This window comes from Poecilia formosa, unplaced genomic scaffold (assembly GCF_000485575.1).
Source record: "Poecilia formosa unplaced genomic scaffold, Poecilia_formosa-5.1.2 Scaffold20, whole genome shotgun sequence".
Classification (NCBI taxonomy): Eukaryota; Metazoa; Chordata; class Actinopteri; order Cyprinodontiformes; family Poeciliidae; genus Poecilia; species Poecilia formosa.
In genome coordinates, this window is record NW_006799959.1 from 3483749 (window position 1) to 3495891 (window position 12143).

The window sequence follows — 12143 nt, forward strand, 5'->3', positions numbered from 1 at the left end:
GGTATCAAATTGACATTGGGTGAAATTTTAGGCTGATATAACAAATGAGTGATGAAAGGCTGCAAAATCTGCAGGACCTTTTCAGATTTTACTTGTAAAAATAATGGCTGCAGAGCTTCACCTTGTACTACAGGCTGGATATCAGAGGAAGTTTCTCAGTTGACTGAACAGTGTGCATACTCACCATTGCACAGCTTGACTTCAGCAGTCTGAAATATAATAGCATAGCTTGGTGTGTCTTTTTTTGCCGTTCTATTCATCCAAGACCTTTATTTCGTTTGTGAAGATTCTTGTCTGAAGATTTATGGTCAAACAGCAGGGGATTAGATATTTTGGAGTATTTTTTCATTGAGTAATGAGAGCCTTATAATAAAGCAATGCATCATCAGCACACTGGTATTTGACAGCTCATATGGATGAAATGATTTTCTGTAAAAGAGAACTAATCAATATGAAATTTTCATTTTTGTCATATTATTTTTCTTAGTACTTTTTGTAAATCTTTAACAAAGCCATCCTAGTTGCTACCTTTTCTAAGAAATGACATTTCCTCCACATTTAAGGCTCATAAAATCTCTAGCCATAATTGGCACACTGTTCAGCTGTCCAACAGCTGCTTACAATGGAAATGTTATAATTTTCCTGGTATGGGGAGTTGAAACAGAGCTTCAGGTAATTTGTTCAGCATTTCAAGAATTGTGCCTTTAAAATTATTCTTTGCAAAATTATAGAACAAAAGTTCACATCACAGCCTTGGGTAGGAGGTTTTTGTAAATGAAATGCCTAACTAAAACCAACATAGATGAATTTTTACTTGTGTTGTTACACCATAAATCCAACAGACTTCTTGTCCAGGTGAGCTTAGCTGTTGCACTCAGTTGTGGTCCAATGATGCATAATCAACGAACTGTAAGTTTACAATGTAGAGATCAAATATGGAACAACAGTGACTGCATGAATTTTACGTTTTCATGTAAACATCTTTAGGAATGACATACAATTTGAAGAGGAATGTTTGTAGCTAAACAATGTTTAGATAATTCAGCTTGCTGCCAGCGTTTAAAAAATACAGAACTGGTAACCTCTAAGGAGAAAGAGGAGGAATACATTTGTAAAACCAACAGTCTGTTATACATGATGTTTATTTTTACCTGAAACCAAAGATATGATTTCTTGTTGTGGACAGCAGAACCTTTAAGTGAAATTGAAATATTCAGTTCTTTAGATGAATAAGAGCATAATATATATATATATATTTTTAACACAGAAATTACGCCCCTTTTCTACCATACATTTTCATCCATGAACTTTTCATAAATTTGCTTGGAAACTGCAATCTCAGTACTTTTTTCTGACTTTCACACCTTGTAGAGGGTGTTGACAGACATGATCTGTAAGCCACATTTAATTAATGAAATGAATTCCTCTGATTTTCTATTTTTGTACCTATATGTCTATGTCAAAAGTTCAATTGATTGTCTCCATCTGGCAGAAACTCTATGAACTAAAAAATCAATGGGTGGATGTTTTTTTTTTGTTTGTTTTGTTTTTTAAGCTGTAGAAGTTCCTTTTCCTAAATCAGCTGGTATTTGATACATTTTGTAGGCTATTTGCCAAGTTAGCATAAAGACTTTAAATGTCTTATACCTTATACAATATTATATATTTTTTAAAATGCTTCTGTACATGTTTTTATATTTAAAGCTATGCAGTAATGTCACTTGCTTGGGTGAACAAGGTCAAATGTGGTGCAGGTTTTTGACTCACCTAAACTTGCAAATCTGTGTGCATCTGACTCACGGTTGCAAGAACACAAAGTAAACGAGATCAAGCAAAAATGATTACTCTTTAAAAAGGTAGAAATACAAAAGCTTTTTGTTTTGTTAACTGACAAAACAAATAAAAATCAAAGACAAACTGAATCTTGTTAGCACAAATTATGTCAAAGAAATGCTGTCAGAAAAGCCTCACAGTTTGCAGGTTTTAAAAATAAATAGAAGGATTTAAAAGGATACGTCGTTTTCCAGCTGAAACATGTCGGCTGGAAGGTTAGCATCCATTAATTGCAACACAAACTAGATGCAAAAAAAAACCTTATTTATCCATTTTAGAGACCAACTCTTTTGTGTGAGATATTTTTCTCTGTATTATTGCACAAAGGAATTCAAATATGTTCAGTCATCTCAGTTATCTCATTTATAAGACTGAAAGTCTTAGATGCTAATGCTTAGCCTTTTTTTCTGTTCATTTCTCAGTTGCTTTGGTTTTTTCAAAACGTATTTTGTCAAGTAGCCAAAGTTTCTACTGTTAGTCAATGAGTCCACCTACCGAAGAAAAGGTGATCATTGCTGTTTTTAAGCATGCACCGTCCATTTGTAAACAGAAACCTAATCCCTTTAACTTATTGGACAGCCTGTCATGTGCATCCCAATGAATGGGCTGTAATGGCATCTTCAGATTTATTATATATCACAAATGAGCCGTCTTATTCCAAAAGGACAGCTGGCTGGCATGAATGCCCAGAGCAGTGTGACGAGCGGACGTGCTGGAGCATGAGTTATCCCTTTGTTTTATTTTTAACTCTCTGCTCATCCATTTTCCCCTTTTTACTCAGTCACCTCTTTGTTTCATCTGTCTTGCTCTTGCTTGTCGGTCACCTCTCCCCAGCTTCCTGTTTTGTTGTTTTTTTTACTGCTTATTCCGACTTGAAATCCATTTGTCTTCCATTGTTGTTTTTTTTCTTTCCTCAGTTTGCTCATGGATTATTTTTTTTCTCTTCATATTTCTTTTTCTTTTTGAACACATCCTTACAGTGTTGGCAAAGTGTAAGTGGGTGGTTGAGTTTAATGAGCCAATTTTGGGCACACTAGGGTCCTAGTCAAATTTTGTCTTTGCTAACACCCTCTACTTATGCTGCTCTCGGTTCTCTGTCCAAAAAAATCAAGGTGATTGTTGACTAAATCTTTAATAACATGATGACCACACAGGGGGGGATGGCTTTTTTTTCATTGTAGCCATCTGTTATTTATGTGTTTGTGTTTTTCTTGTATTTTTCTGGTTTCTTCTATTCTTCAAGTCCCCATTTAACGACACCTCATGTTGGAACGACACCAACATGACTCACTGACTTACTCATTCATTGATACACATGCCATCCATTTATATAACAATGGGAAATGTAACATTTGCAGTGTCTGGAATTCTTAAAGAGTTAAATCAGCTTTACTTATTATCCCTACTTAAATTTAATTCTTGAAGTTTTTGAAGGGGCTTGAACCTGAGGAAGGGACTCATTGTGTGGATTGTATGAAAGCAGAAAAAAATAACTGAGGCTGATTTCACACCTAACTGTTTCAAAAATGGCTCATGAGTGTCTTGGTTATTAAACTGAAGGAACCAGATGAAAACTGAACTCAAAACAAGTTTTCTACATTTGTATCTTATGAAAACCTAAGATTCACTACCACTCTTTTTCTCCAGAATGTTGGATCTTAATTTTCAAATGAAATGCAAACTTTACTTTCTTCTGAAAATATGTATATATTTGTCTCCACACCCTCAAACACTTGAGGTTGTGGTTATCCCGAAACACAATATAACTGTCTGCACTATGTTAAAGGCTATAAACTAAAGGTTTTAACATGTTTTGAGTTGAAGCAACACAACTCTGGATGTCTTTCCCATTGAGTGTAAAATCTGGAGGCTGATTTTTATTTTTTTTCTTTAAGGCAACAAAAATCGATTGCTTTTGCTTAGTTGTTTGAATGTTCTGATGATTTAATGTTTAATTTTTCTTTTGTACAGCATTAACTTGCTTGCTTATTTGCAGATGCCAATCTGCAGTGAAAACGTCTGCAATGGTTCTGTGATGGTGCCAAGTCAGGGTGTTCGCAAACCAGATGAGGTCAGAACCAAAGAGGAACTTCTTCCCCTGGCCGCTGACTTCATTGACCAATACTACACCTCCATCAAAAGGCAAGTTCAGCTCATAATACCATTTAAAATAAAAAAAAAAAAGAAAAATTGCCTCTAAACCTGTTTGACTTGATTTTGAATTTTTGGTCAGTTAAACTGTCATCTAATTAATCATAATAAAGTGACAAGTCTGTCAGCTCTGCACACTGAGATCACTACACAACGCAATACACTTGGGTTTCCAGTAAGTCAAAGAATGAATCTAAATTAGAAGACCCATTGTCAACTCTACATTTCCCCTTGTAGAAGATTTTTAGAACAGTAAAGGAGATATTTGTATTTATATCTATGTTGGTTTGGTTTCAGCTGTCTCTTCTTAAATGGAAAGAGAAGCGTTCTTGATAAATTAGAGAAACTGCAGTAGCTTTGGAAAATGCACTTCACTACAAACTCCACAGGATTTGTTAATGGAAGAAATCTAGGCTACAAGAGACATCCAGTGTGAATAACGTCACTGAACAAATCTGACATTTCAAATGAGTTTTCCAACTGAATTTGAAAAAGACGACTAGCAAAAAGAGCAATCAAATACTTTAGCTTGTCAAACACAAACAATGCGTCTGTAACCTTTAAGATGTTTCACATCCAAAATGGATTCTGAAATTACGCTCAGAATCCATTTTGGATTCCAGTGTTTGAACACTCAAGCAGTGTGCATCACCAGCAGACTTGTTTGTTTATGTAATTGATAAGGAAGGGAAAAATTCCATTGTACAAATAATGAATTTAGGCAGACAACCTTACACAATCCTGCAGAAGACTGCTGACTTGACAGTTGTCAAGCAGACAAGCATGATCATGAGACTGGAATAGATCACATGCATATTTACAAAAATAAACTCTGTGCCTACTGAATCTGAATTTCACTATTTTATAAGTATTATCACAACATCTTTTTTTTATTTTCTAGTACTGTAGTCATAAAATTTGTTTTTGGGATGGATATTCCAAATTAGGTTAATTAACAGATGCTACACAAAATATCAAATCTAAAACCCTGCCAAAAACCTGTTTTTTTTGTTTTTGTTTTTGCTTGCATAAGTTTAGAATAGATCACACAGAGTTCTTTATTCTTGTTTTTATGTATTGTCTATTGATCTTTGGGTTTTATTTTACATAGTTTGTTCCACTTTTAGGCATCATGGTCAATTTATCATTTCCAAATCAGTAAATTTGACATCAACAGGCATTTTGATTCATGTTTATACAATGTTAGCATGTGAAACCATGAAGATAAGGCAACCATCCTTTACCTAAGGGGTATTGTTTACGATGACTATAGATGGGCCATTGCTGGTCCACTGGAGAAGAATCCAGTTTTAGTCTTTCAGTGGAGCCTCTTTTAGTCATTTAAATTATTTTCACGATCAAAACGAGAAGCTTGTTTTGAGATTCTTTATCACCCTGGTCCCTGATGATTTCTGAAACATTTTCCCCATTTAGATGTTGCTTTGCTTCTGTTTTAGATTAAGTGCATATAAACACAACACCCATGTGGGAGCCCATATTCTCAATGTGTCAGCATGTTCTGTGACTGCTTCTTAACAACTTATCATTTGATACTGGTTTGACAATGCCACATGTCCTCACAATTTAGTATTCTGTGTTGTCAGTTGTTATATTGTGTCCCTGAACCTGTCTTGGCTCTCAGGTTTGGCTCCAAGGCTCATGTGGACAGATGGGAGGAGGTGACAAAAGAGATTGAAGCTTCAGGGACTTATCAACTAAAAGACACCGAACTGATTTATGGAGCCAAGCACGCCTGGAGGAATGCTGCCCGATGTGTGGGACGGATTCAGTGGTCCAAACTACAGGTTGTACCCAATATGTCAACGATTCAGCATCTTGCTAGTAAAAAGTTTTAGCTCTTTGGCAGTTGTTTCAAATAAGTTGACAATTTTGGGGGGAGGAGGGCATTTGCATAAAAACCTATACATTTAGAAATTGTTGAAATGAACATGGTAAACTGTGGGATATGTTTTTTGTTTAGTAGTTTCAATTCATCACTGCATTCTCTTAACCAAGAACCCCATTATAATCTCTGGATGACAAAAGCCTTCACTCCATCAAGGTTGAACTTCAGCATCACTTATCTGGGATCTATTTTTATTTCTTTTCTTTTTTTTGGTCATTCATAATACATATGTCATGGCCATAAGTAAGAGTGGGAACCTTGACTATTAAACTGAGAAGTTCACATTTTGGCTCTGCTCAGCCTTGAGCGTGTTCACGTATATAAACATGCTTGAAGCCGAGGCTGATCCTGAAAAGGCAGAAATCCGTTTTCCTCTTGTTGACCTGCGATGAAGATGACCTGGGAAGATTTGTTTATTGTCATGCTGAAGGCTCTGGACAGTGTGGGGACGGATTATCAAACCTTGGATTACAGCTTTCGTGCTGTCCTTGGACCAGTCCACCAAATCTTCACTGTCCCAGAGTTTTTGAGCAATTTATGGGAGTTTGTTTGTCTGTTCCACATGTATTGTAAAAATGACTTATAAGTGTTTTCCATATTTCTGGAGAGTGCTTCAGCAGCATTGCTCCCAGTGATTCTTTAAGGGTTATTTTGTAATTATACACCCAAAGCAGCAGCTGTCTCTGCTTTCCTGACACAAACTTGAAATTCTTGTTTCAAATCCTGTTTGTGGACAGGATCTTCAGGTGTAGAACTGGAGAGGAGGCCATCGGGTTCAGGAGCCATGTTTTTGTGAATCATGTGATACTGTTGGCTTTTTCCAGTCATACGGTGCACTGGGTTGGTTCTGAGGAACTAGACAAGAGTCTGCTGGTTTTAGTAAAGCTCTTAACTGCTGAATGTTGCAAGAACATAACTTTAATTTCCTGTTTCATGTTTGCTTCTTTAGGTTTTTGACGCCAGAGACTGCACAACAGCCCATGGAATGTATAACTACATCTGTAACCATATCAAGTATGCCACCAACAAAGGCAACCTTCGGTAAAACCACACACCAAGTTAATACTATTTACACCATTATTTCTTTTCAGTTTTCTTACTGTTACAGCTCTGCCCCGGTTCCCCTCGTTGCATCTGATCCATCTGTCGCTCCATGTAGCTCATCACCCCTCTCTCTCTCCAACTACCCCGACTTGACCCTCTGTCCCATCTGTCAATGTGCGCTCTGTCTCTTAACGTCGTATATGACACTATCTGCTGCCTGTCTATTTATCCGTCAGCACTTCAGCACCAATCATTGCCCGCCTGGTAAGGCGGCAGACCTCGCTAACAAGCAGTCATTTGTCAGACCCCTGCGCCGCCCTCACACACGTTCTGCCAAGTCCTAATCATATGTGACATCTCACATTTACTTCTCGTAAGATGGATGCATCCTGACTCATTACTACAAGTCTCCTGGCCCTCTGAGAGCTGGCTCGGATGCACATGTCAAAAAGAGGCGCCACACAAATGAGACTGAAATTCTGGCGCGTCTGCTTTAACGTCGATCAATAAACAATGTTTAAATTTTAATGTAGTTCTTTATAAATCATTAAGGGAAAAAAAAATGTTGAACATTACAATGGAGGACCTCATAAGGCACTGTCATACCATCATCTTAGTTATCAGTTTGCAGTCATACCTGTAATAATCTATAATCTGTAATCCTTTTTAAATTTGTTATTCTTTTTTTCAGTGTAATAAAATCTGGAGTACCAATTATCTGCAGCTTTGTTCTATAATTAAATTGAGAAGTAGAACATTTTATTATGATGAAAAGCCTGCCGCTAATCTACTAGAAGCTTTATAGCATCACATTAAAGGAGTGAGACACTTTATCTGATCTTTGCTGAACTAAACAAAAAGTGCATCAAAGACCATCCTGTTTAAGATTTGATGCATTTCCTGATCAGGGAAGGAAATTATTATTCACATTTTGTCTTTTTTCTTCCCAATCAGTGCCAATAAAAGACGTATTGGTGGTTTTGATCATTGGTTAGTTGATTAGTGCATTACTTCAAATGATTGATCACAACATGTGTTGCTCCAAAGAGAGACGTTTGCCTATGATTTCTTACCATGACCTTGTTTCCACTGGATGCAGACTTGCAGCACATCTGGCCCAGATTCAGACAAGCTGTTCAGTAAATCCATCACACCCTCTTCAGTTACTGACAACCAGCTTACCAACATTAACAACCTCACCCCGTAAAGAGCATTAAAACACCAGTGGGATCTAGATTGGGCAACATGTTGCCAGGCTTTGACAGTATCATCCATCAGGTAGTGGTCCAGTTGATTAATGCAGCACTTACATCACCTGATGTGTTGCTGCCTCACCTCTAACTTCAAAACCAGTGTGTACAGAAGCCACACACATGCAGAGATGTCAATGTAACGCAGCCTTCTTTTTTTGCCTTTACTTAATTGCATTACAACATAGAGTGTATTCCTTATTCCTCTTCTGCAGGTCAGCAATCACCATATTTCCACAGAGAACCGATGGCAAACATGATTTCAGAGTGTGGAACAGTCAGTTGATTCGCTACGCAGGTTACAAACAACCTGATGGAGGTATTCTGGGAGACCCTGCTAATGTTGAGTTCACAGAGGTACAGATCAGTAAGATGCAGCTGCAGAATTGTCCATCTCTTTGGCTTTTCTTTGGCTAACATTTTGTACTTTCATCCTTAGATCTGCATGCAGCTTGGATGGAAAGCACCAAAGGGTCGATTTGACGTCCTTCCACTTCTGCTACAGGCCAATGGAAATGACCCTGAGCTTTTTGAGATCCCTGAAGACCTAATTCTGGAGGTTCCTATCATACATCCAAAGTGAGTTCTGCTTTTTTCTCTTTGGCATGCATAAAACATAAAGAATGTAACAAAACGACAACAGAGGAGGCTGTACTGAGGGACATCCACCCACTTGCACATCTTTTTAACCACACTTCTCAAACAATGGGCTCCTTTCATGCCAAGGAAGCTGATTGGTTATCTTTCCATTCCAACTGTGCTGATTATTCCCTGAAAGCACAACTAGCTCTTGTTTGCTTTTTTGGTGGCAGGCACGGGACTTGTTAGTGGAAACTTCAAGCTTCTTATTTGTTATTCATTTTGTTTACTTTTCCTGCAACAGAATATCCGAAGCCAAATCTGAAAAGCCGTAAAACCCTCGGTATGTTAATCATTAAGCTCCACTTGCATGGTAGCATTGTAATTATACAAAAAAAATCAGGTTTTACTGCCACACTATCATTCACAACTACACACTTACAGATGCACTCCAAGCTATAACAGCATTGTTAAACACTACAGAGTGTTTCAGAATCCCTTGACACACAGATCACCCTGCCAGACGCTTCCAGATTTGGCTTTCTTTTCTCCATACACATGCATCAGCTGGCCCTTAGCTCTGGCAGCAGCTTGGCACAAGCTTCGGCCACGCATAGTGTCTCATCATTACACAAGATTAAACCCAGTGCTGCAAATAATAGACTGAAAGCAATGCTATCAATCCCCCCAAAGGTTTCAAAAGGCGACACTTCCTTTGGCCAGGATTACAAAGGCCTTAACAATGGGTTTCATTTTGGTAATGTTGGTTTTTGGACACACTAGTTTTTTACGTGTCTCAGTGGCAATTACACTGGCTCTTAAGGATCCTAGTGATGAAGCATATTGCTAGCTTGGCAGTGGATAATGAAGCAAATTATTTGACGTAACCCTTTAACTACGTCACAGTTGTCTCCTTCATTTCCCCAGGTTTGAGTGGTTCAAGGACCTGGGGCTGAAGTGGTACGGCCTCCCAGCAGTTGCAAACATGCTGCTAGAGATTGGCGGTCTTGAATTCACTGGATGCCCCTTCAGTGGCTGGTACATGGGCACAGAGATTGGCGTGAGGGACTTCTGTGACAGCTCACGCTACAACATTCTGGAGGTATTTTTCACGCCAGGAAACATAGTCATGTGACATTAGAAGCAGGAAAGAATTGAAGGCACAGATTGACTGCAGCCTTGTGTCAAGACAAGCATGTGTTGTGTCATCAAATGAGCCAAAAACAATGTAACTATGCAAAATGGAAAGAAATCTGATTTGCAAGAAATTTAAGTGTTTGTGTGTTATCTAGATTCTAAAGAATCCTTTATGGCCTTCAGTTAAAGAAAAAAGGTGATATCGCAGATGGAAAATGCTGAACAGACTGTTGTTTTTTTGTGTGTCGTATGTCATGTAGCAATACTCAGACATGTAAAGAGAAAGGTTTCCAAAGATTTCATCCCAAATCAGAGCAATCCAATTTTGAGGAGCACTTCAAGGCACATGGGTGCCAGCTTTGGATTTGTCTTGTTACTCAACTGCTTAATTTGTGGAGAAGGCTGATGGCTTCTTGCTGCCTTTTGGGTTTTTCTGTTTTATTCAGCACTAAGTAATTTGCCAAATATGAAACCATAGTTTTAACTCAAAGACCTTGCATGCCCTAAATAAATAATCTTTTGACCAACTACAAGTTCTTAAAATTAAGTCAATACAGTCTTGCATTATTAAAATATAACTTCTTGTTCTTGTATTTTTACAAAATACAAAACATGACAAAGACATAAGCAGAATATGGACACGATGTCTAAAAGTAAGCACACACCTAGAGTAATAAACCACTCATAGGAATAGCATGCTAGCAGTTTGCTGGGCTGAATCAAATAAATGTGTAAAGATAAGATAAGTGACCTTGGAGAAGCAAACTGAAAGGTTATCTGGTCATTTTGAAATCCCACTGTTGGGCGTGTGAATTGGGGTTATTTTCATTTAGAAGACATTCCAAACATTTTTCAATTTTCACCGGTATTCCTACAAATTCCCTCTGAGGTCAGCTTTTGGATTTGTGGGGGTAATTGCCAACATCTGAAAGAGATTTCTTAGATTCTACATCCTGCTGATGTTAAAGTTCACAACAATACAATCAGCAGAGCAGCGAATTAGTTTATCAGGAAAGCCATTCATCTCTGTGAAGAGTAAAGGTTCATGGCTTGGGATAGCTGTTACTGAAAGAACAACAGGAACTCTGGAACCATGCTATTTGGAGAGACAAGACCAAAGTTGAGATATTTGATAACTCACAGTGACATGTTTGGTGAAAACCAAACTCAACAAATCACTACAAACTGTCAAATGAACTGTCAAGCACTCTGTTGATGAGCTCTTCTGTAGAGAATCAGTTGTGAGGCTGTTTGACAGGTGAACCTGGGCAGAAACTGTACGCAACAGAATGATATCCGAATGGATACTTAGGAAAAAGTCAATGTGGCAGTATGGCTTACTCTTGCAAAGTAGTACATTAACTTTAAAACCACATAAAATTTCTTTTTTAGACATATAAGAGAAATGGTCATGTTTGATTATGTATAACTGGCTAAAACGGCTCACAGCACCAATCACACAAGGTAGTAAGAAAATTAGTTTGGGCATCTGGAAGTGATGAATTATAGAATGAACTCTCTATAAAAGTATGACACCCAAGAAAAACGGCAAATATGAAACAGATTTTGCAGCAGCATATTTGAAGTGCAATTTTAACTGAACTATTCTGAAACGTGTAAATGTAAACAAAATGAAAGTAAAATAAAAAATGTGTTACAAAGTGATGTGAAGGTACTTTCATATAGATTATGGCTTAAAATTACTTCTGTAAACGGTAGCTTATAGTTTTTTTTTTTTTTTTTTGGTTTCTTGTAAACTGCATTTTCATCTTGACTTAGATTTTTATAGATTTTTGCCAGGTGTTCTGTGTGTCTGTGATATGCACCAAATTCTTAGGCCATTGCTGGACCAGATCTGATGGGGTGCATGTACACTTCACATTTGATTGAAAAATCCAAGCTTTTGGGAAACCCATATAATCAAACCTTTTTATCAAACAAAAACAGCACATTGCATACAATTGGTTTTCACATTAATATCATCTCATTTATCTTATGTTTTGTAGGAGGTTGCCAACAAGATGGGCTTAGACACCAGGAAGACATCTTCCCTTTGGAAAGACCAGGCACTTGTGGAGATTAATATTGCTGTTCTCTACAGCTTTCAGGTGATTGCATCCTTTGCTTAAAGTTGTTCTAAATATAGATTTCAAGGGATTTGAAGGTGTGTGCGCTTTCCTCTTGGGAAAAGAGAGCCTTTTGTCATATTGGATTCACAGCAAGTTGCTTGTTTACAAAAGTGA

General features: G+C 37.6%; 1 protein-coding gene across 2 annotated transcripts in view; it reads left to right on the forward strand.

The window, feature by feature from the left end:
- The window catches only part of nos1 (nitric oxide synthase 1 (neuronal)), a 52625-nt gene that overhangs the window by 17956 nt on the left and 22526 nt on the right, over nt 1-12143 (forward strand). For both annotated transcript variants that reach the window (XM_007547476.2, XM_016669200.1), the window contains exons 5-11: nt 3830-3975; nt 5627-5789; nt 6840-6931; nt 8400-8541; nt 8624-8763; nt 9691-9865; nt 11907-12008. In XM_007547476.2, the coding sequence (XP_007547538.1) occupies nt 3830-3975; nt 5627-5789; nt 6840-6931; nt 8400-8541; nt 8624-8763; nt 9691-9865; nt 11907-12008 (960 nt within the window). The remainder of the gene's footprint in view (nt 1-3829; nt 3976-5626; nt 5790-6839; nt 6932-8399; nt 8542-8623; nt 8764-9690; nt 9866-11906; nt 12009-12143) is intronic.